We start from the raw sequence: 24,693 nt of genomic DNA on the forward strand, positions 1-24,693 counted from the left end.
CATCACTCCATAAAATATTATGAAGTTATAAAGGGAAAAAGAATAATTTAAAATGGATTAATCTTGGCAGACACCACTTTACTGACATAATCAAACTTATCATTTCCAGTGATGGGGCAAAATGACATCTATCCCATGATGGATGTAGTGAGAAAAGCACAGAATCACTTCTGTGATGTTTCTGCCCAAAATGTATAACCTCAATCCTATCATTACTAAATATGAGATAAAATTGAATTAACATGCTGCAAATAATGGCATGTCATCTTCATAAAGGTCACAAAAGAACAAACTATGGTCGTTGAAAGAATCTACAAATCCATGAGAAGTATCATTTTACTATTAAATTTTGGTATATCATATACCAAAGAATATTTTGGGCCATTTGACAAAACTTGAATGGTGATGATCTCTGGGTGAATAGTATTGGGTCGGCAGCTAAGTAATTGCGGGTTCCACGCATATATGGCTTCAGTTGAATTTTTAGGTTTGCAGACGTAGTACAAATGTAAAACACATTTTGTTATTTGATAGTTGGCTATTCAGCTGTTAATCAGTAAAAAAAGTTTTTTGATCTGTTTTGTAGTTTTCGTTTGGTGTTCGTTGAAAAATGGAAAATCAAAAGGAACATTTTCGTCATATTTTGCTTTTTTATTTCCACAAAGGGAAAAACGCATCGCAAGCTCATAAAAAGTTATGTGCTGCTTATGGTGATGAAGCCTTAAAAGAACGGCAGTGTCAAAATTGGTTTGCCAAATTTCGTTCTGGTGATTTTCACTCAAAGATGAAAAACGCTCTGGTCGTCCAGTTGAAGTTGATGACGCCCTAATCAAAGCAATAATCAATTCGGACTGTCACAGTACAACACGTGAGATTGCAGAGAAGCTTCATGTATCACATACATGCATTGAAAATCACTTAAAACAACTTGGCTATGTTCAAAAACTCGATACATGGGTTCCTCACGAACTGAAAGAATCACAGTTAACGCAACGCATTAGCAGCTGCGATTTGCTAAAGAAACGTAATGAAAATGATCCATTTTTAAAACGACTGATAACTGGCAATGAAAAATGGGTTGTTTACAACAATATCAAGCGGAAAAGATCGTGGAGCAGGCCAGGTGAACCAACTCAAACAACATCAAAAGCTGATATTCATCAAAAGAAGGTTTTGTTATCAGTTTGGTGGGATTACAAAGGAATTGTCTACTTTGAACTCTTACCACCCAACTGAACGATCAATTCTGATGTCTACATTGAACAACTAATGAAATTAAACAATGCAGTTGAAGAAAAGCGGCCCGAATTGACAAATCGAAAAGGTGTTGTATTCCATCATGACAATGCAAGGCCACACACATCTTTGGTCACTCGGCAAAAATTAATGGAGCTTGGTTGGGATGTTTTGCCACATCCACCATATAGTCCTGACCTTGCACCATCTGATTACTTTTTGTTTCGATCTTTACAAAACTCCTTGAATGGTAAAAATTTCAATAATGATGATGATGTCAAATCGTACCTGATTCAGTTTTTTGCTAATAAAAACCAGAAGTTTTTTGAATGTGGGATTATGATGCTGCCTGAAAGATGGCAAAAGGTCATTGATCAAAATGGGCAATACATTACAGAATAAAGTTATTTAGTTCCATGAAAAAATTGTCTTTGATTTTCTTTAAAAAATCCGCAATTACTTAGCTGCCGACCCAATATATAGAATTTTTGTGTGTGCTTTTCTGTAAGTCTAAAATTATTTCAAAATAAAATAACCAACATCACAACAAAGACAACGAAACATCATGGGCATCTTGATAAAAAGACAACAGCATCATCCATGAAATATTGCTGCCAAAAAGAAGCCAACCTGACTATAGACTCTACATCCCTCTACCAATTCCGTTTATAGAAAACACTATCTGTAATAGTAAAAGTGTAATACACCAATTAGACCGGATGTCCTCCTGAACGCCCTTCCAGCCAACCTTCAGGATGAAGCTGGGGCTGCTAGGGCTGAGCCCCTTGCAAGAATTTAGTGCATCGGACCTCTAGTGTGGATATAATCAGCAAAATATAGATCGTGTCAAACTCTATTAGGCAAAAAAACCTGGTTTCTTCAACAAATAAACTATAAAGAAAAAAGAGATAGAGGGAATAGGGAGAACCCCAAATTAAAAAGATATAAGATACATATCTATACTAATAAAAGGGTAATATGCTAATTAGACTGGATTTCCTTCCAACAAAGCCACGGTGGTAGGGGCCGAGGCAAAGGCAGTTAGGGGTGATCAGGCCAGAAGGCAGAGGCATTTAAGGGTGATCCAGGCTGGCAAAGGCGGTTAGGGGTAATCAGGCAGGCAGACAGGCGAGTGGTGAGGAGCCAACGGTCCTGGATGTGAGGAATGTCCCAGATTGAAGAGGGTGCAGGCTGGGCTGAGGGACCCGCACCCCTATGCACAAACTTCATGCACCAGGCCTCTAGTCTATAATAATAAAAGCACAATATGCTAATTAGACTGGACGTCTTCCGGACAACCTTCTGGATGAAGCCAGGGCTGCAAGGGTAGCCCGGGTCCCAGGTGCCAGAGGGAAGCCGGTGCTGGCAGCCAGGTGAAGGCAGGCCTACACTTGCACAAATTTTGTGCATTAGGCCTCTAGTTGAATTATAAAATATTGACCTTTATTGGATCTCAATTCACGACTGCCGCTTGTGAGTCCCTGCGCAGCGCTTGGAATAAACCTCCTGCTCTTTGCATCAAGACTCGGGCTCTGCGTTTGATTTGGGGTCGCCGCTCATCCTTTGGACCGGGGGTCTTTCAGGCCTTACAATACATACATCTATGAAATAATTAGAAATTTGAGCAGTGTTTAGATATTTGCTAACATACAGCAATTATTAATTTTTTAGTTACTTATGATGACATGTTTAATAAATAAAAAGGAGGGGAGAAAGTAAGTTAGCTGAAGTCGTTAAAGCTGGGTGATGGGTAGGTACCTCCATGATTATCTTTACTGTATTCTTGTAAATTTTTGAAAGTTACCAAAATAAATGTTTGATATTTTCCCCCCAAAAGTAGAACTAAGATTTAAATCTGTCTGTTTCATTCCAAAGCTAGTTCTTGATAAGTTATTTCTTTAATAATAATTAAGTTATTTCTTTAATAATAATTTAAGTATTTTATGTATCCCCTAATTAATTTTTTCCATGATTCACTAGCGAACATTTAAAAAAAGAGTCATCCCAATGTTAACTCAATAAAAAATAACTGACTAGTGTTATAGATAAGATTCACTTTGAAAAAGTTATATGTAGCCCCAGACAGTTGCTTAATGGTTAGAGCACTGACCCATGGACTGAAGGGTCTCAAGTTTGACTCTGGTTAAGGACACGTACTTTAGTTGCAGAGTCAATCCCGGCTCCAGTTTGGAGGCAACCAATCAATGTTTCTCTCTCACATCGATGTTTCTCTTTTTTCTGTCTCAACCCCTCCCTTCAACTCTAAAATAAATAAATAAACAAACAAACAAACAAACAAATAAATAAATAAATGGAAAAAATATCCTTAGGTGAAGATTAGCAACAACAAAAATATGTAAATTAATTTTCCAGGTTTTTCTCCAAAATTTAAAATGAGCTACATTTATATAATGTGGACAATTTTAATTAAAAAGATGTTTTTTGGCCCTAGCCTGTTTGGCTCAGTGGATAGTGTCTGCCTATGGACTGAAGGATCCCAGGTTCAATTTCAGTCAAGGGTATGTAACTCAATTGCAAGTTTATCCCTTGCCGCAGCCCTGATCAGGGCACATGCAGGAGGCAACCAATTGATGTGTCTCTCATCGATATTTCTTTTTGTCTTTCCGTCTTCCACTCTCTCTAAAAATCAATGGAAAAATATCCTTGGGTGAGGATAAATAAATAGATGGTTTTGGGAAAGATAAAAATCAGCTTACCTGTAGGGAGCGACTATTGTGTTAAGCCTCAGACTGACCTGTGGCAGGGCCACAAACAAGTCCCAGCTTGGAGGGCAGAGCCCTCTTAGCATAATTAAGCTTGACCTTATAGCCCTCCCTAGTTTCTTTCTAGGTAGCTAATGAGTTGTGGGAGGTGCAGCAAGTGCTGCAAAAACAAGGTGAAACTCACAGGATAATTGTAAACATGTTGACAACTACCCGTTTTGATCTCCCTATGAAATGAAGCCTCGGTTACAGGCTGGGTCTTTCTATTTCCCCATTCAGACAAGGGCGATCCCCCAAGCCCCAGCTGTATTCTGTTGCCTGTCTTTTCTTTAATCCTTTACCACTTCTCTTCAGGCTCACTGAACTCTTGGCACAACACACTTACCTATGAATCACAATAGAAGTGTTTGGAGAAGTCTAGAGTTTTTTGATTGTCATTGTAATTTGGGGACATTGATGGACTCAGTTGGGAAAGACCCAGGGAGTAGTGCTGGGGTGCTCCTGCACAATGAAGAGGTGCCTCAACTCTACAGCCAACAGAATCCCCAAAGAGAAACACCAACTAAAAAGTAACACTGCAATAAAAGAAAGGACAGGGGGAAAGGTTCATCTGACTTTCACACTTATTAGATGAAGAGTTAATAAAAACCCATTATTCTACTATGGAAGCAGTAAGTATATACTATTGTCGCATTTGTTGTAGACAGCATTTCTTTCTAAGCCAGTGACACTAACATACAGTAAGTGTGGCACACAGATTCTGTCCACAAATGATATTGCTCACACTATAGTCAGATACAATATAGACAGACCAAGAAGGATCTAAGAGGGTCATTAAGTGGGAAACACTGGTTTTCTTGGTGAAAGAGAGCTCCCTCTGGTGGAGGAGATTCCAACAAGTGCACAAACAACTGAGAACACTCTCAGCAAGCATTGAACTCCATCCAATAACTTTAGATCCATATTCCCTTACTTTTCCTTATATTATCTAACCCATATTTTGGGGATAATCCTAAAGATCTCCCTATCCAGAAAAGATAAAGTGAACTTGGGCACTAGGAAAATCATGCAATGGGTACTATTAAAAAATACACCAAATTACTCAACATCTCTTGGCTGACTGAAGTGCCAAAGAGGCACAAAATCAAGGTATGCTCCAAGCTTACAACTTGGGACAGTAAGAAAAAGTGAGAAGCAAGGGGCAGTGAGAGTCCAAGTTACAGCACCCTTCCTTCCTGGTATAACATGAAGGCAACCAACGAGAGACAAAAACTGATGGAGCAGGGCTAGCGTGCTTCTGAATGTGCTTTACAAGTGATACTGCAAGTAACCAAAGAACAAAAGAAATGAAAGTCTGGTTCACAAGCGTTTGCTGGGAGGAATAAACAGATAATTTCAGTCTAATAATTATTAAGGAGACAAACATTGTTTTCAACATTTTTTCTTAACAGGCCAAGGATTTAGAAAAGGAATTTTAACAGGCAAAACAGTCAGGCAGAAATAAACAAAAGGCCACAAGTAGTACCTATAAAATGGGATTTCAATACGAAGAATCATGCCTTTTCTTTCATGTCCATTTATTAAACTCTAGTTTGCAGAGACAAAAAGAGCATACTAAAGAATGATTACCTTTTATGTTTTCAGCATGCCCACTGTTATTCACCAAAGTGGAATATGGTGGTTCATTCTGAGGCAAGACTCCTGCAGCCATGGTCTTCTGTTGAGAGAGAAAAAGTTATTTTTTTGAAAGATTGCCTATTGGTTATTCTTTACTAATTAACTGTGATATGCTAGACCTCTGCAGCATAACACAGTAGTCATTAGCTAAGTGGCTGCTGCGTACTTGAAATGTGGCTAGTACAGATTTGAGATGTATAGGAGTAAAGTACAAGATTTTGAAGACTTAATACAAAAAAAAGAATGTACAATATCTCACAAATGTTTTCTTACATTCATTCTACGTTGAAATATTTTTATATACTATACAAAATTTTTAATGTTGCTACTAGAAAATCTAAAACTGAACACATGGGTCACATGATAGCCTACTGGATGGTTCTATTGCTATATATTAAGGACATTATAGAATAAACCAGACATGTTCTGCCTTATACATTTATAATCTGTCAGGAAGATGAAAAGTAGACATAAATAATGCTACTATGTGCTTAGTGTCGCAAGACAGCTTGCACAAGCATGAGGGCTGTCCACTTCAGGGTGGCTGCAAGGCATCAAAGAGAAATTAGATCACCAGCCTGATCACCCCCTAACCACTCCGCTGCCAGCCTGGCTTGAGGGAATGGGGTGGCTCTTGGGGTACCACTGAACTAAGTCTTTTCAGAAGCCCCCATGGGAGAATGAAGTGTGGCAAAAAGACTATTTGCATGGGGGTATATTCCTTGGGTTGCAAAGTCCCATGTCCTTTAAACCAGTCCTGAAAGAAGGGCAACTACAGTTCCAGTAAAGCCAAAAGCAAGGCCAGTGTCCAGAGCCTACTTCCATGTTGCAGCCGGGTTGAGTCCAAACATTTAGGTTAATTAAAGTCCATTAATCCATGGTGTGAAGTCCCACAAAGCCGTGAGCCATGTGGGTGTAAGGAGTGTGCCCCCTGCAACAGGAGAGCCAGGAACCCTGTGCATGAGAGATTGCTTTGTGTAGTTTATGTATTCAGTTTTCACACTCTTGCAGTGGCCACACCTATTCTGGCCACTCACAAGGTGTGACTGACAGACATCCCGTATTGCTCAGACCTTTCTGGGCATGTGTTTCAAATGCCTTTGTCCAGTCCCTTTCCCCACTGATGAGCAGGGAACAGGCTTGGAGAGTGTTAAATTAGTAAAACGATATAAATCGCAAGCCTATATTATCCCTTTCCTGTTAAATAGTAACCAGATTATTAGAATGATATCACCTACATTCTGAAAGTATCTTTATTTTTTTCTTGTACTCAGCTAATAATCTGGCTACTTACAGAATTCTAGGTTGAAAACCATGCCAGAATTTTGAAGGTATTTTCTACTGTATTTTAGCTAACAATACTGCTGATGACACTAACCTGAGACTACTGCAGTATCTGTATCTTTGGTTTCTAAAATTTCACAAGGATATGAATTGGGAACAGACCATTGTTATTTACCTCAGTTGGTTCCTGCTGGGCCCTTATAATATGCAGATCGATGGCTCATTCAGTAGTTAAAATTGACTGGACTCCAGGTACCATGAGGAGGTGTGTACTATCCTTATCTTCTTTTTCTCAGGTGGGAAACCTTGTCTGAGCTCACATATTTCTACCTGCATCTTTTCTCTCTTCAGTAAAGCTGGGCATTTCAAATATTTTTAATAGAATCATCGTTTTACTTTGCATATCTTTATTTAGTGAGGCAAAGTAGTTGTTCAGAGGCTTTTTAAAAAGGAATTTATTATTAATTAATTAATTTTGTTGTTAATCCTCACCTGAGGATATTTTTCCATTGATTTTTAGAGTGTGGAAGGGAGAGAGAGAGAAACATAGATTGGTTGCCTCCAACTAGGGCAGGACTGTGAGCCTGCAACCAAGGTACATGCCCTGGACTGGAATCAAACCCAGAACCCTTCAATGTCTGGGCTGACGTTCTACCCACTGAGACAAACCAGCTAGGGCAATTTTATTATTATTATTATTATTATTATTATTATTAATAAACTAGAGGCCTGGTACACGAAATTTGTGCACGGGGTATGTGTCCCTCAGTCCAGCCTACACCCTCTCTAATCTGGGACCCCTTGAGGAATGTCTGACTGCCCGTTTAGGCCCAATCCCTAAACGGGAGTCAGACATCCCTCTTACAATCCAGGACTGCTGGCTCCTAACTGCTTGCCTACCTGTCTGATTGTCCCTAACCACTTCTACCTGCCAGCCTGACCACCCCCTAACCACTCCCCTGCCAGCCTGATTGAAGCCCAACTGTTCCCTGCCAACCTGATTTCCTCTAACTGCCCTCCCCTGCCAGCCTAGTCACCCCTAACTGCCCTCCCCTGCTGGCCTGGTTGCCCCCAACAGCCTTCCCCTACAAGCCTGGTAGCCCCTAACTGTCCTCCCTTGCAGGCCTGGTCACCCCCAACTGCCCTCCCCTGCTGGCCGGGTCACCTCTAACTGCCCTCCCTTGCCAGCCTGTTCCCCCCCAACTAACTGCCCCTGCCTGCCTGGTCATCCCCAACTGTCTTCCCCTGAAGGCCTGGTTGCCCCTAATTGTCCTCCCCTACTGGCCTGATTGTCTACAACACGTGTCAAACACAAGGCCTGCGGGCCAAATCCGTCCCGCCAGGCCTTGCAATGTGGCCCGCACCACACTGTCATCACTGCACTCCGCTGCGTTTCCATCACAATGACAGTTTATGACTGTTCAGTAAACCATTTGGCCTGCGATTTAGGCTGGATTTTAGATTTTGGCCCCTTCTCTGATTGAGTTCGACACCCCTAGTCTACAACTTCCCTCCCCTGCCAGCCATCTTGTGGTGGTCATCTTGTGTTCACATGGGGACGGCCATCTTGTGTGTTGGAGTGAGCATCAATTTGCATATCACCTCTTTATTATATAGGATTGCTTGCTGCAGAACTTAGCCCCATTTCCTACTGGACATTTGTCCTTTCTTATTGACTTGCAAGATGATCTTCTATATTAAGAATATAAATTCTTCACCAGTTAGGCATCAATCAATGTGAAATATTGACAATAAGGCAGGCGGGCAGATGAGTGGTTGGGAGCCAGCAGTCCTGGAATGTGAGAAAGATCCCAGATCGGAGAGGGTGCAGGTTGGGCTGAGGGACACACACACACCTTTCCCTGTGCACAAAATTCATGCACGGGGCCTAGAGTAAGGTTGTAAAATCCAGACACATTTTCGATACACCTGTTGTCACTTACTGTGTGATCTTTGGCATATTTATTAACATCTGAGATTAACTCTCTGTCTAGTTGTTGAAAGATTATCTGAGAGCCTGTATACCAAGCATGTCAAACTCGTGTCCTGCGGGTTGCATGCCTCATTAATTTGGACCATGTTAGCCTTTGAGTTTGACATGTTTGCTATATACAGACTTAATTTATGCCTGATCCATATTCAGTTTGTTCTTAATACAGTAGTCAGAGTGATCTTATTAACTTCAGCTGGCTCATGTCATCCCTCTTCAAAATCCTTCTAGCTACCCTATTTGCAATTTAAATCAGCTCTCCTTCACTGTTTCACTTTCCTCCTCTGGACTTAGGAAGAAAACCTAACACACATCTTATTTACTTACTTGTTTCGTGTATTGTCTGTCTCCCCCTGCTAAAATGTAAGCTAAATGAAGGCACAGATTTCTGTCTGCTTTGTCAACTATTCTGTCTCCAAAACCTACAACAGGACCTGACACATAGTAGGGGCACAATAAAGATCTGTTGAATGAATAAATGAATAAAGATAAATGCTCAATAAAAGGTAGCTGCCACCACCACCATTATTTAATCTCTCTGAAACTCACTTTTTCACCTGTAAAGGAGTGGTGATCATGCCTTAGCTAATTCAAGGTAGTAATTGCTAATAACATATCAATGACATGACAGAGCCTCTATGCAAATACAAGACTTTATTTGGTTTTCCTTATCACATCTATATCTTCAACTTGTTGCTGATCTTCACTTGACATATTTGTATTTCTTCTAATTCCCTGAAGATTGAATCTGTTTTCTTTTCCAACAAATATGCATGGTGACAATAACTCCAACCCTCAGCCCATTTTTTCTCTCCTTTAGGATGCCTTTGCCGGATAACAATTACACATTTTATTCACATCTCCTCCTCCTGAAGGACTGATTTATTCAGTGGCTCAAATGCTAAAACATAGTTTCCTAATATTATAGTAGTACTAGTGGCCTGGTGCATAGATTAGTGCACATTGAAAGGAAATTAATTAGGAGAAATATTTTAATATCACTATTCGCCCTTTTTCTATAATAGAAGTGTCAGAGATGAAAGAAAATTAGTAAAATGTATATAAAAATAATATAAGTTTATTAAAAAACAATAACATGATATAACAACAAAGGTATAATATAAAAACAACATTGATAAATTGATTAAACTTATTCTAATATCTCCCTGTATACCACATTAAGAGTAAAAATACTCTAAGAGTGCTTGACTAATTTCCCTTGTGATGAAGTATTTACAACTTTAACTTTAAAAGTCACAAGCTCTTTGAACTTGAGAGAAAGTAACATATAACTGACCATGAAAACGGGTTCAGGGAGGAATATTCCTATACTGTCTAGAGTTTATCCTTGTGATTTATTAATAGTCAATGCAAATGCTGGTATCATGGGACACTGTCTTCACATTCATTTAAATGGGAGGCCAGTGTCAGATGGGGACAAATCAATCCTTGGAATCAGAACCACCTCTCCTTCTGCAGATCCTGTTAATACTTCAGCTTTGATTATGTTAGGTTACAATCTTTTGATAATAAATCTAGTACCATTACAAAGACCCCATTTTCTATTAAGATTTCTCAGTAGCATGATGATTGCGTCTACTTTCATTTTTAGTTTATGACATGGTATTCCCAAAGGAGTAATAATACTAAGAAATTCGATGGGGCAGCTGCCTCCAGGTTCTGAGAAGATGGCGAAGGTGTCAGAGCTTTACGATGTCACTTGGGAAGAAATGCGAGATAAAATGAGAAAATGGAGAGAAGAAAACTCAAGAAATAGTGAGCAAATTGTGGAAGTTGGAGAGGAATTAATTAATGAATATGCTTCTAAGCTTGGAGATGATATTTGGATCATATATGAACAGGTGATGATTGCAGCTCTAGACTATGGTCGGGATGACTTGGCATTGTTTTGTCTTCAGGAGTTGAGAAGACAGTTTCCTGGCAGTCACAGAGACAAGCGACTAACTGGCATGAGATTTGAAGCCATGGAAAGATATGATGATGCAATACAGCTATATGATCGAATTCTACATGAAGATCCAACTAACACTTCTGCAAGAAAGCGTAAGATTGCCATTCGAAAAGCCCAGGGAAAAAATGTGGAGGCCATTCGGGAACTGAATGAATATCTGGAACAATTTGTTGGAGACCAAGAAGCCTGGCATGAACTTGCAGAACTTTATATCAATGAACATGACTATGCCAAAGCAGCCTTTTGTTTAGAGGAGCTTATGACGACTAATCCACACAACCACTTATACTGCCAGCAATATGCTGAAGTTAAATATACCCAAGGTGGACTTGAAAACCTTGAACTTTCAAGCAAGTATTTTGCACAGGCATTGAAACTGAACAACAGAAATATGAGAGCTTTGTTTGGACTTTACATGTCGGCAAGTCATTTTGCTTCTAATCCAAAAGCAAGTGCAAAAACAAAAAAGGACAACATGAAATATTGCTAGTTGGGCAGCTAGTCAAATAAACAGAGCTTATCAGTTTGCAGGTCGAAGAAAGAAGGAAACCAAATACTCTCTTAAGGCAGTCGAAGACATGTTGGAAACACTGCAGATTACCCAGTCTTAACGTTTCAAAAACTCTTTCACGTTACATTTCACAATTGCACAATTGAACCTATTGGCTTGTGACTTATTTACTAAATGCCCAGTGCTATTTATATGCTAATTTTCTTTTGAGGCAGTTGTAAAGAATATGTTTATATAAACCTAAAAATGCCTTTAATTGCTAAGCAGAAAGATCATGAAGGTCCATAGAAGAAGGATTTTAGAGTTATTGATTGTACATCATTCTCTTAATATCACACTGCTTTCAAACCATAATCTGATGTAGAAATAAACTCATTAAATAAACCATGATGATTTATTAAACTTGCAAAAAAAAAAAAAAAGAAATTCGATGGGAAATTTTCCTTTTCGGCATTATCTGAGGAATCAATGGAATCATCACTCAAATGTCAACAAAAACAACCAAATTCATGATCAACAATAACAGATAAAAACACACACATGCAATTGGCGCCAGTGAGAGTTTTATATGTATCATGCATGCATAAGTCAATGTTTATTTTTAAATTGCCAGTGTGTGTCATATGTACCTGCCAGCTGGTTGGTTGGGCAGACAGATAGCTGGTCACTTAATCTTTTATATATATACTAGGGGCCCAGTGCACAAAATTTGTGCACTGGGGAGGGGTCCCTCAGCCCAGCCTGCCCCCTCTCACCTACTGGGAGCCCTCACGGAATGTCTTATGAATGGCGTAGGCCCACTCTCCCCGTTGGGAGTGGACCTAAGCCACAGTCTGGCCTCCCTTTTTGGCAGGTGACCAGGCTGGTCAGGGGAAGGCACCAGCCCCATCACCCCACTGCTGCAGCCACGGCCAGTCACTGCAGCCGTCAAGGTATTTTCATCAACACGAACTCCAGTCCCTTCACCATGAAAAAATGATAACTTTATTTAAGCGTTTTCAAGATGTGTCTTTCATAGGATATGACATTTCTTTCTTTTTCTTTTTATCCTCACCTGAGGATATATTTCCATTGATATTTTCCCCTTCTCTCTGATCCCAAGCCAAAAGCCTCCGCCCCAGGTTTAGGCCTGGGAAGAGGTCCCCCCACCCCCCTCAGAACCTCTTGGAAAGAGAGAAACATTGATGTGAGAGAGAAACATTGATTGGTTGCTCCCACATATGTCCTGACCAGGGCCAGGGATCGACAACATAAACTGAATCCAGGAGACACACCTTCACAACCTCTGATCGTAGGCTCGGCCCTTCCCCAAGCCTAAACCTCCGCCCCAGACCTTAGGCTTGGGAATGGGTTCCCCCCAGCACCTCCCCAAGCCTAAAGCCTCCGCCCCAGGCTTTAGGCTTAGGAAGGGGTTACCCCCGCATCCCTCCTCCTCCCCACCCTCCCGCCCCCCACACCTCCGATTTCAGACTCGGCCCCAGGCTTTAGGCTTGGGAGAGAGTTCCCCCACCCGCACCTCTGATCACAGACTTGGCCCCTTCCCACACCTAAAGCCTCTGCCCCAGGCTTTAGGCTTGGGAAGGGAACCCCTGCCTCTCTGATCGCAGGCTCAGCCCCTTCCTAAGCCACTGCCTGATGGCCGGCTGGGAGTGATCTGGGTGCCGGCTGGGAGTGATCTGGGTGCCGAGGGGATTCCCTGGACCCAGGTATGTATGCAAATTAACCACCATCTTTGTTGGATTATTTGCACACTCACTCTGATTGGCTATGGGCAGTCAATTTATTTATTTATTTATTTAAATATATTTTATTGATTTTTGTACAGAGAGGAAGGGAGAGAGACAGTTAGAAACATCGATGAGAGAGTCATCGATCAGCTGCCTCTTGCACACCCTCTACTGGGGATATGCCCGCAACCAAGGTACATGCCCTTGACTGGAATCGAACCCGGGACCCTTCAGTCCCCACACCGACGCCCTATCCATTGAGCCAAACCAGTTTCAGCTGTGGGCGGTCAATTTACATATTTCTCTATTATTAGGTAAGACTAGAGACCTGGTGCATGAAATTTGTGCATTGGGGGGGGGGGGAAGTCCCTTCAGCCTAGCCTGCACCCTCTCCAATCTGGGACCACTGGCGCCTAACTGCTCACCTGCCTGCCTGTCTGATCACCCCTAATTGTCCCCTCTGCTGGTCTGGTCACCCCCAACTGTCCCCACCTCCCGCCTTGTCACCCCTAACTGCCCCCCACCCCAACTGGCCTGGTTGCCACTGTCCCTCCATCCCCCTCGGGCCTGGTCATCCCATGCAGCCTGCTGTTCAGTTATTTGCTTGCCCCTCACTAACCCCCCTGCTGGCCTGGTCGCCTCAAGCAGCCTGCTGCTCAGTTGTTTGGTCAATCTTCACTGACCCCCCTGCCAGCCTAATCACCCCACACAGCCTGTTGGGTCATCTGTTCAGTTGTGATGGTCCCTTAGGTTTTTATTATTATAGATACTAGAGGGAATGGGGAGGATCCCTCACCCTGGCTTGTGCCCTCTCACAGTCTTGGACTCCTCACTCATTACCACCCCCCTGCTCACTGCTCCTTACCATTCAGCTCACTGATCCTTATAGCACTGCTGCTGCCATGGAAGCAGGAGAGGCTCCTGCCATCGCTGCTGCACTCGCCAGTCTTGAGTCTTGAGCTTGGATTCTGGCTGAGCAGCACTCACCCTGTGGGAGTACGCTGACCACCAGGGGGCAGCTCCTGTGTTGAGTGTCTGCCACCTGGTGGTAACCGGTCATTCTACCAGTAGTTCCAGCGTTCAGTCAATTTGCATAGCAGGATTTTATTATATAGGATATATTTTTGTCCTTAAAGAATTAAAGTACTCCTTATGATTCGTTATGTAGTAAAACAAAACAGACTAATTTTAAACTGAAAAGTCCTCATTTCTGAATCTGCAACCTCAAATAAATGACAGAACTATATAAAATTTCTTTTCTCCTCAAGTCACCCCTGAGGTAACTTTTTAAAAACACCTTTTCTTTTTATAGCTTTCCCTCCCCCCAAGCCTTTTTTTTTTTTCTTTTAAATATATTTTATTGATTTTTTACAGAGAGGAAGAGAGAGGGATAGAGAGTTAGAAACATCGATGAGAGAAAATCATCGATTAGCTGCCTCTTGCACATCTCCTACTGGGGATGTGCCCACAACCAAGGTACATGCCCCTGACTGGAATCGAACCCAGGACCTTTCAGTCCACAGGCCGATGCTCTATCCACTGAGCCAAACCGGTTTTGGCTCCCCCTAAGCCTTTCTAACATGGTAAGTCCCCATAAGTCCTCAGGGAAAGCACTAAGGGCTGAGGCGAATATACATGTCTAGAAGTTCTCTATGGACTTCACTGGCTCCTGTGTCTCTCATATCTTAAATACACCTTCGGGAGAGTCCTCACTCTCAGAAGACATGTCGAAGGTCAGGGAAAAACAACACTACATCAAGATTCTCAAGATTTCATCATTTAAATAAATATACTGTTTAGTTCAAATTCTTCAGGAAACACATTATGATAAGACAGATAGATAAATGAATCTGGTTTTCACAAACAAGATTTCCATATACCCTTGCATTTTCTCACAAACAGCCAAATCTGACTAATTATTCTTATAGGTTTAAATTTATTTTATTTTATTTTACTTTTAAGAGAGAGTGGACATGTGAGAGGGAGGGGAAAGAGACAAACATTGATGTGAGAGAGAAACATCGATTGGTTGCTCCCACACATGTCCTGACCAGGGCCAGGGATCGAACCTGCAACCCAAGTACATGTCCTTGATCCAGAATCGAACCCGTAACTCTTTGGTGCACTAACCCAGCGTTTTTCAACCGCTGTTCCGCGGCACACTAGTGTGCAGCGAGATGTTGCCTGGTGTGCCGTAGGTGCAGACAAGACAAGAATTTTATAATTTTTCACTATTTTGTTTACTTAATATTTCATAATAAAGTAATTATAAAATACTTTATTTGTGTTTATTTGATTCCTATTCAAGAGAATTACTTTATATATAGTCAATATAGGCACAGAGTTAAATTTTTTAACATTTTCTAATGGTGGTGTGCCTCGTGATTTTTTTCATGAAACAAGTGTGCCTTTGCCCAAAAAAGGTTGAAAAACACTGCACTAACCAACACACTACTTAGTTTGCATTTACCTAACAGTAGTAATTCATACAGATTATTGTGAAGGTGTGTCTCCTGAATTCTGTTTATGTTGTCAAATCACAAAGCCTTTTAACAGTTTCTGAGCCAATTTTCACAAAACCTTGAAATATATAATACAATCTCAGCCAAAATCCCAGCAAGTGATTTCATGAACATCAACAAACTGATTCTAAAGTTTATATGTAGAAGCAAAAAACCTAGAATAGCCAGCACAATATTGAAGGAAAAGAACAAAGCTGAGTGACAGACACTAACTTCATGACTTAGGACAAAAAGTAATCAAGACAATGTGGTACTGATAAGAGAACAGACACACAAATCAATGGAACACAACAGAGAGCTCAGAAACAAACCCACATAAATATAGTCAACTGATGTTTAACAAAGGAGACAAGACAATACAATGGAGCAAAGACAGTCTCTTCAACAAATGATTCTGGGACAACTGGATATCTACCATGCAAAAAAAAAAAAAAAATGAATTAAGACACAGACCTTATGCTCTTCACATTAACTCAAATGAACAACAGACATAAATGTGAAATGTAAAACTATAAAAGATAATAGGAGAAACCTAGATGACACTGGGTATGGTGATACCTTTTTAAATACAACAAAGACACAATACATGAAAGAAATAATAAATTGGACTTAAAATCTTCTGATCTGCTAAAGACAAGAATGAGAAGATAAGTCACAGACTTGGGGAAAAATATTTGCAAAAAACTCATGATTGTTATCCAAAATTTATAAAAACTCTTAAAACACAACAATAAGAGAACAAACAACCTGATTAAGAAATGGACCAAACATCTTAACAGATACCTCCCCAAAGAAGATATACAGATGCAAATAGCATATGAAAAGATACTTCACATTATATGTCATCAGGGAAATGCAATTAAAACAATAATGAACCTTGGCCAGGGTAGTTGGTGCATCATCCTGAAAACCGAAGGGCTGAGGGTTTGATTACTAGTCAGGGCACATTCCCAGGTTGCAAGATTGATCCCAGGTTAGAGCACAAGCGGGAGGCAACTGATCGTTGTGTCTCTCTAACATGGATGTCCTCTCTCTTTCCTCCTCTCCATTCCTCTCTCTCTCAAATGAATAAAAACATAAACTCGGGTAAGGATTTTAAAACAACAACAAAATACTAATATATATCTATGAGAATGGCAAAAATCTGGAACACCAGATGTTGATTAAAATATGGAGCAACAGGAACTCACATACATGGCTTATAGAAATGCAAAATAATATAGGCAGTTTGGTGATTTCTTACAAAACTAAACATTCTCTTACTATATACTTCAGCAATTGCACTCCTTGGTATTATATTTTCCCTAAGGAACTAAAAACTATGTCCATGCAAAAAACGTGCACCTGGGAAAGACAAAATGGCGGAAGACTAGATAGATGGGTTCTGAGCCTTGTCCCGAAGCAGAGAGAGAGAGCAGCTGAGTGTTGCGCTGGGAGTGTTGATTAGCAAGCTAAGAGACAGACAACTCCAGGAGAAAGTGGGGGTATGCTGATCAGGGTGCCCGACAGGGAAGTACCCACGGCGGGGCTGGGTCCCCTCCTGAAGTTACCTACAGGCTTGGATGGGGAAATCTTGCCATCTTTAAAGGAAGAGTGGATCTTGTCAAAGGCCTGAATACCCACAGCGGCAGCGATTGTAGAGCAACTGTGAGCCCCAGAACACTGGTCCCAGGTGGCGCAAACATTTGGACTCAAAGGAGCGCACCACCACACGGCAAAAAGGTCAGATTTCGCTGAGATAGGGTGAGTCCCCGTGGCAGAAGATAGAAGCCTGTGCACGCTGGGTGTGCAGAAGCTGGAGAACTGGGGCAGTGTTTACAAGGAGAAGCCCCTGGCTGTTGGGCTGGTGTCACTCGTGAATATGGACGGGGCTCCTATAGGGGAGATATCTAAAGAGCAACACGTTTTGATCTGACTCGAGGCATATCCGGAGAATTACAGGGGGGAGTGCAGTCAGCTCGGACTTGCCCCCACCCCATTTCCGCCCCCCTCCCCCCCTCCCCAGATCAGTGTCTCAGAGAAGAAAAAAGCAAGCTAGAGAGGCTTTAGAGCCCTGGAAGTCAACCCAGAAACACTGTCACCCAGAAGCTACATCACAAATTGACCCTAGTGTAATAAAAAACTAAAGCAAGGCCTGCTTAAAAATCAGGACTGGATTACAACACTGAGGAGCAGTGAAACGCAGGGAACTGCAATACTGTCCGGACTGGGAAACAGGCGTGCCAAACAGAACAATAGAGGAAGTGAATGACCTTCACTACTACAAATTTTATTTCATTTTTAATTTTTATTTTTTAATTTTTAATTTTTGTTTTTTATTTTCATTATTTGCAACATTTACTCAAGAAACTATTTTTTTCTTTTTTCCTCACTTGATTTTACCTTTTTAATACATTTTTATTTGTAATCAGCATTATTACTACTACTACTATTTTACCTTTTTTGTCTTATTTACTTTTGTTTATTTTTATTATTTTTTTAAGTGTCATATTATTTGCTCTTTATTTTACTTCGGGATTAGTGTTCTACAGTCTATTTTTACCTTTTCTTCACCAACGCTTTATTCTATCTCAACCCTACCTTTATGCCATCACTCTCTTCCTAACCTTTCCTTCTTTGGTGTCCTGTTTATCTTAACCTTTTCCTGCTCTAGATTTTCCCTATTCTTTGTTTACCACCTCCTAAAATTTCACCCTTCTTATGTATATCTAATTTCCAACCCCCTATTCCAAGCCATATACACCTCCCTTTCTGCTGTCCTAAAAAACGAAACAAACAAAAAACAGCCTTTTTCTTTATCCCCTTGAAGTTGTATGTTGAATGTTAACTATATCGAAGTTTTATGCTTTTTTGTGAGATTCTTTTGCTTATTCTTTTTGTTTGATTGTATGCTTTTGTTAGCTGTGTTTGAGTTAGTTATTATTTCTGCTTTCCCTTTCCTCGCTTGATATTAGTTGGTGTTGTAAACTGTATTAATCTCCAGATACTTGATGCTAGCACTCGCTGTGATTAAGGGTTGTTCTATTGGGGGTGAACAGGCTGGCAGGCAGAAGCAGTTAAGGGCAATCAGGAAAGCAGGCAAGTGAGCAGTTGGGAGCCAGCAGTCCTGGATTGTGAGAGGGATGTCCAAATGCAGGTTTAGGCCCTATCCTGGTGGGATCGGGCTTAAACGGGTAGTCAGACATCCCTCAAGGGGTCCCAGATTGGAGAGGGTGCAGTTGAAGAGGGTGCAGCTGGACTGAGGGACACCCCCCACCCCCCGTGCATGAATTTCATGCACCAGGCCTCTAGTTACGAAATAAGATCCTGGAACATACACGCTAAAAGAATAATTATTCTATGATCTCTTTACAACAACTAAGACCATTAAGGGCATTCACACTTTAAAAATACACAATTCCATGTTTGAAATATCTAATCATTTGCAGCAGATGGAATAGAAGAAAATTATCTAAATAAGAATACTTTTCCCATGTGCACCAGGAATCACACACAACTAATCAAAGAGAGAAGAAAACCTCCCCTGTGGTCTTGCTTCTCATTTCTGTTCTCAATAAGCTTTTGCTCAAAGGAAAGAAAACACTGAACTAGAGTCAGCTAATTGTGTAAACCCTTTTACTGATAAAATTAGGCAGGCTAAGTTAGATGCATGCTAGGTCCTTTGCAAAACATTCTAAAAGAATAGAGAAAATGTGGAGATTATGGGGCTGAGAAAATGAACTCAGCTATGAGGAAGAAAGGGATAAGCTGTCCAATAACAGTGCTCACTAGGACATAGTAAAGGTAAGCCTGTCCGGGTAAGCTAATACGAAGTACAGAGATACAAGGCAGGTTCAAGAAATAAGAACAATGATGACTGTAAATACTATAAAGTTTCCAGGTCAGATGGTCAGCATCTAGAAAGAACCCGGCCTGCAGAGCTCAGGTGGGGGAGCTGGGAAAGACAGATATTGGCATTAGCTGCAGCACATTATTTCAGCAATGTATTAAAATATTAAAAATTGACAGAATGGTAAAACATTTCTCCTAAAGAAAGTCAAATACAAAAATTGGGCACATAGCATGTAAAAAAAAAAATAGAAAGAGAAAAGTCTCTTTTATAGATTTGAAAGAGATTGACTGAAATACTGATAATGGGAGTATGACTGACTTTCATTCTTTTACTAGAGGCCTGGTGCACAAATTCGTGGAGAGGGGTTCTAAGGGGTGGGGGAGAAGGGACACGATGGGCCCTCTGGGTGGGCTGTGGGACGGCCTTGCTGGCCTGGGATCCAGGTCTGTCCCACCGACTTTTGCGCTGGTTGTCGGGAGCCACCTGGTGGACGCTTTTATATTTCTTCCTTGCAAAGCATCTGAGAAGGGGAAGAAGCTGAGGTGTCAAGGTTGACTTCTAGGAGGCAGGCAGCGCTGTCAGGATTGTACCTGCGGCACTAGTCCATCAATGCCTGGCCCTTTCTCTGGAGATTAGACCTGCAGGACTATGGAGAAAGTGAGTGGCTGCCGCTGGGCTGGTGAGCCACCTGGATGGTTGGTCAGCTGAGCAGCAAATTAGCAATAGATGTAATAAAACTGCTAGAGAGTTTGAGGTAATATACAAAAGGCAAGATGGTGTTTACAAGTTGGGCAATTTTCTTTGCAACAAAAAAACTTTTAACTTGAATATATGTCACTCAACTCGAAACACATTTTTGTTCAGGTACCTCTCCCTTCCCTACAATCTGAGAAAGAATCCCAGCATATGTTTTTATTTTCCCATGTTACTCCAAGCGCCTCAATGCTTTGTCTTCAGCAAATAAAGTAAAAAATAAAAATGGCGAAGGATTGGCTGAAAAGGTTTGACAAAAATGTAAAATATTAACTGTGTAACTGACAAGATAAACCTTCCTTCAGAGATTCCCCCAAGAAAACCCTCCAGTGGGTGGGGATGGGTTGATGGCTGGTTTAGGGCAAAGGGAATCAGAATTCAGGAAGGAAAGGAGAAATGGATTTTCTTCCCCTGGTGGGTGGTTTGAGTGTCTTAATTTATCCTGCAGAGCAATTTAATAAATAGATTCTTTGGACCCTAGTCTAACAATAAGATAACAGCTTTAAAAGAACTGGAATCATGTGACTGAAAAGCATTGGCCTGTGGACCGAAGCGTCCCCGTTTGGATTCCTGTCAAGGGCATATGCCTGGGTTTCGGGCTTGATCCCGTGTAGGGGGCGTGGAGCAGCCTATCAATGATTCTCTCATCATTGATGTTTCTCTCCCTTCCTCTCTGACATAAATAAAAATATATTGTTTTAAAAAAATGCTACCTGGATCACCAAATGGAATCACCTAGGAGAGTGGTTAAAATGCAGACCCCTTAGGCCTGGTTCTAGACACCCAATCCACATTTCTGAAGCAGGGTTGGGAATTTGCATCTGTTAAAAGTCAGAAGGTAGAATTCTTTTATTTTACTTTTTTAATCCTCACCCAAGAATATTTTTCCCAATGATTTTTAGAGAGTGAAGAGAGAGGGAGAGGAAGAAATAAATATCAATTGGTTGCCACCCACATGAGCCCCAACCAGGGCTGGGGATCGAACCTGCAACTGATGTGATTTTGGCTCGAATCTAACCTGGGAACTTTCAGTTCTCAGGACTATACTCTATCCAAATTGGCTAGGGCCACAAGGTGGAATTCTGGTGCACAAGGAGATGGGGACATGCCCAGACTGGAGGCGAGACAGGATGAGCAGGTGGGTTTGGAGCCAACCTGACTCGGTTTAAATCTCAGTTCTTCCATTAACAGCTCTGACGGCGACAAGTCCCCCAAACCCTCTGAGCCTCTGCTTCTCATACAAAGTGGGATGAGGCTTCCCTTGTCATGAAGACCATATTAAACTACCTGTGAGGTGTGTGTGAATGCTCCTTTGCTTTACACCTTAATGTACTAGAGGTACAAGTTAATAATGCGTGTTTTTTTTCAATAGATGGAGTTACACCTATGTTGATATATATTCGACTTGATATGTATGCTATTTTGTTGTATTAACAGTAAGCTTCAGAACTTCATATGTCAAATTTTCTGAAGGTGTTAACATCATAGATATTTTTACGCTTAAAGTAATTAAGAATTTCATGCCAAAAAAAGAGAGCATTTGCAGGAAGTTTTATTACTTTATTTTTAAGAAAGTTATCGTATACTTCGGGAAGCTTATGGTGAACATGCTCCATCTCAAGATACTTGTGAACGCTGGTTTAAATGCTTTAAAAATGATTATTTCAATGTGAAATACAAAGAACATCCAGTCAACTGAAAAAGTTTGAAGACCAACAATTACAAGCATTATTGGCAATTACAAGCATTATTGGGTGAAGATGCATGTCAAACTCAAAAACAACTTGCAGAAAGATAAAATGCTGTTCAGCAAATGCACAAAATCATGGGTTGATTCAGGTCAACCATCAACATTGACTGCAAGGCCAAATCTCTACGGAAAGAAGACAATGCTCTTCGTTTGGTGGAATCAGGAAGGTGTGGTGTATTGCAAGCTCTAAAACCAGGTGAAACCGTTAATACTGATTGCTACCGACAACAAATAATCAATTTGAACCACTCTTTGATAATGAAATGACCAGAATGTGCCAGAAGACATGGCAAAGTAATTTTGCTTCATGAAAACACACCACAATGCACTTCAAAACCAGTTAAAGACACGTTAAAAGATCTTGTCTGGGAAGTATTAAACCACTTGCCATATTCATCGGACCTTGCTCCTTCAGATCACCACTTGTTCCCATCGATGGCACACGCCCTTTCTGAGCAGCAGTTGAAAACATACGAAGAAGTGGAAAATTTGGTCTCTGAATGGCTTGCCCCAAAACAAGAAAAGTTCTATTGGGTCGGTATCCACCAATTACCTGAAAGATGGGGAAATGTGTAGCTAGTGACGGACATTACTTTGAATAAAGCCCGTCTGATGTTTCTCTTGAAGTTATCGTGTTTTCTTTGATTACAAAATCCGCCATTAACCGGTACACCTGGTACAGACAGTTCAGGAATGCTCGCATCTCTTCCCCTAAAGCAGAGTTTCGCCCCTTTTCCTCATTATCCTTGTCTTTCTGGACATTTTCCCTCCAAACCCCCTGCCTCCGGACACGGAGACGCACAGAGGCTGCACACCTGCTTCTGCTCCGCACCTTTGGGGGCGCGGGGCACGGAGCCGGCGAAGCCCGCTTTGCCTCCCAAGAAGAGCGGGACCGCGGTGCTGAGGGGCCTCGGTCCGCCACCCCCACAGAGGCCGAGCCGGCACCCTCCCCCCCCCCCACAGAGGCAGAGCCGGCACCCTCCCCCCCCCCCACAGAGGCCGAGCCGGCACCCTCCCCCCCCCCCACACCCACAGAGGCCGAGTCGGCACCCTCCCTCCCCCCCCCACCCCCACACACAGAGGCAGAGCCGGCACCGCTCACCCCACCCCCGGGGGCAGAGCCCGTCCCCTCAGAGGCAGAGCCGCCCCCCCCCCCCCCCGGGGCAGAGCCGGCACCCCCCCGCCGCCCCTCCAGGGGCAGAGCCGGCACCCCACCCCCACCCCCCAGGGGCAGGACCGCTCCCCCCGCCCCCGGGGGCAGAGCGGTCCCCTCACAGAGCCGGTCCCCCCACAGAGGCAGAGCCGGCACCACTCACCGCCCCGCCCCCGGGGGCAGAGCCCGTCCCCTCACAGAGGCAGAGCCGGCACCCCCCCCCCGCCCCTCCAGGGGCAGAGCCCGGCCGGCACGGCCCTCCTCCCCCCCCCCCCCAGAGGCATCAGAGCTCCAGAGCTGGCCCCCGCCCCCCAGGGGCAGAGCCGCCCCCCCCCCCCGGGGCAGAGCCCGTCCCCTCACAGAGGCAGAGCCGCCCCCCCCCCTGCTCCCCCCGGGGCAGAGCCCGTCCCCTCAGAGGCAGAGCCGCCCCCGCCGCCCCTCCAGGGGCAGAGCCGGCACCCCCCCCCCCCGCCCCCCCAGGGGCGGAGCCGCTCCCCCCGCCCCCAGGGGCAGAGCCGGTCCCCTCACTGAGGCCCCGGCGGCTCCCGGCGCGCGGTGACTTACTTTAACTCGCTGCACCGTCAGAAAGCCGGAGCTTCCACCGGGAACCCACAGTCCGCTTCTCGAGACCAGGGCGGTCCGGGCGGCGCGGGCCGGCAAACCCGAACCTGCGGCCCGGGACCCCCTCCCCCGCACGGACAGCCCAGGCTCACCCCGTAGGAGCCGGACTTCAGGACGCCCGGGAGCCGCCGGCGCCGTGTTCCTGCGGAGGTCGGCCTCCTCCCGGCTCCGCCCCGTCGGCCCCGGCCAGGCAGGGCTCTCCCGGCGGCGCTGCGAGCCTCCGCGGCGGGTCCCGGCCGCGGGCAGGACGGGCAGCACCACCCTCCTCACGGCCTCACCCGCCGCCACACAACCGCCGCGCGCGCGGACACTCCCCCCGGCTGGTTGCCCCAGCCGAGGAGCCCCGCCTCCACCAACCCGTCTGCCCAATCGCCTCCGCGCTCCGCCGCACGTGAAGCGTGCCAGCCAATGGCAGCCCGTATTGGCCGTGACGCAACCGGAGGCGCTGGGTGCTCTCTGGCGAGCGGCGCACGGCGCGGCCGCAGGGCGTCGGGAGCGCGAAGGGTCGGGGGTGCGGGCCTGGAGGACTCGGGGGGCCGCGCGGAGGAGGGCGAGGGCGTGAGGGGCGAGCGGGCGGGCGGGCGGCGCTGGGCGGAGTGGGTGGGGCCAGGAGCGGGCGTGGGGAGCTCAGGTCCAGCTGTGCTGAGACCAGCCTGGAAGGTCTGGGCAAGAAGGGAAGAATCCAGGGTGTGGGCCGCCCTCCCCCTTCCCCCAAGTCTGGGAGCTGCTCCAGGTTCCCGCCTTTGTACTCCATCCTGGCTGACACTGGCCACCAGCTGTTACAGAAAACCGGATAAGAACCAAGCAACACGTAGAGAGATGGCGTTATATTTATTACCCGGGGTTCCAGAGGAAAATGCCTCTAATTCTGAGCCCCAACATGGAGGAACTTTCCCTATTTATATGTTTTTATCTTCTTTGTCTCCCAAATATGGGGTGTTT

General features: G+C 43.6%; 2 protein-coding genes across 5 annotated transcripts in view; one reads left to right on the top strand and one right to left on the bottom strand.

Annotated features, from left to right (window-relative positions):
* PTPDC1 (protein tyrosine phosphatase domain containing 1) overlaps positions 1 to 24,062 on the bottom strand; it is a 73,108-nt gene extending 49,046 nt beyond the window's left edge. For 2 of the 4 annotated variants that reach the window (XM_036437674.2, XM_036437669.2), the window contains exons 1-2: positions 23,844 to 24,062; positions 5,589 to 5,676 (exon numbers count right to left, since the gene is read on the bottom strand). Coding sequence is in view for 3 of the 4 variants with exons in the window: in XM_036437669.2 (XP_036293562.1) it covers positions 5,589 to 5,670 (82 nt within the window). In the remaining variant the exon portion in view is untranslated. Of the gene's footprint in view, positions 1 to 5,588; positions 5,677 to 9,237; positions 9,829 to 23,694 lie in introns of those variants that run through there. The other 2 variants (XM_045581664.1, XM_036437670.2) reach the window with 2 other exon arrangements.
* LOC118718844 (ER membrane protein complex subunit 2-like) lies at positions 10,565 to 11,815 on the top strand. The gene is given in 2 exon segments (XM_036437675.2): positions 10,565 to 11,366; positions 11,368 to 11,815. Coding segments are annotated over 2 exon segments (924 nt in total). The 5' UTR covers positions 10,565 to 10,568; the 3' UTR covers positions 11,494 to 11,815.
* Positions 24,063 to 24,693: the final 631 nt, after the last annotated feature.

The sequence above is a fragment of the Pipistrellus kuhlii genome, unplaced genomic scaffold (assembly GCF_014108245.1).
Source record: "Pipistrellus kuhlii isolate mPipKuh1 unplaced genomic scaffold, mPipKuh1.p scaffold_m20_p_149, whole genome shotgun sequence".
Lineage (NCBI taxonomy): Eukaryota > Metazoa > Chordata > Mammalia > Chiroptera > Vespertilionidae > Pipistrellus > Pipistrellus kuhlii.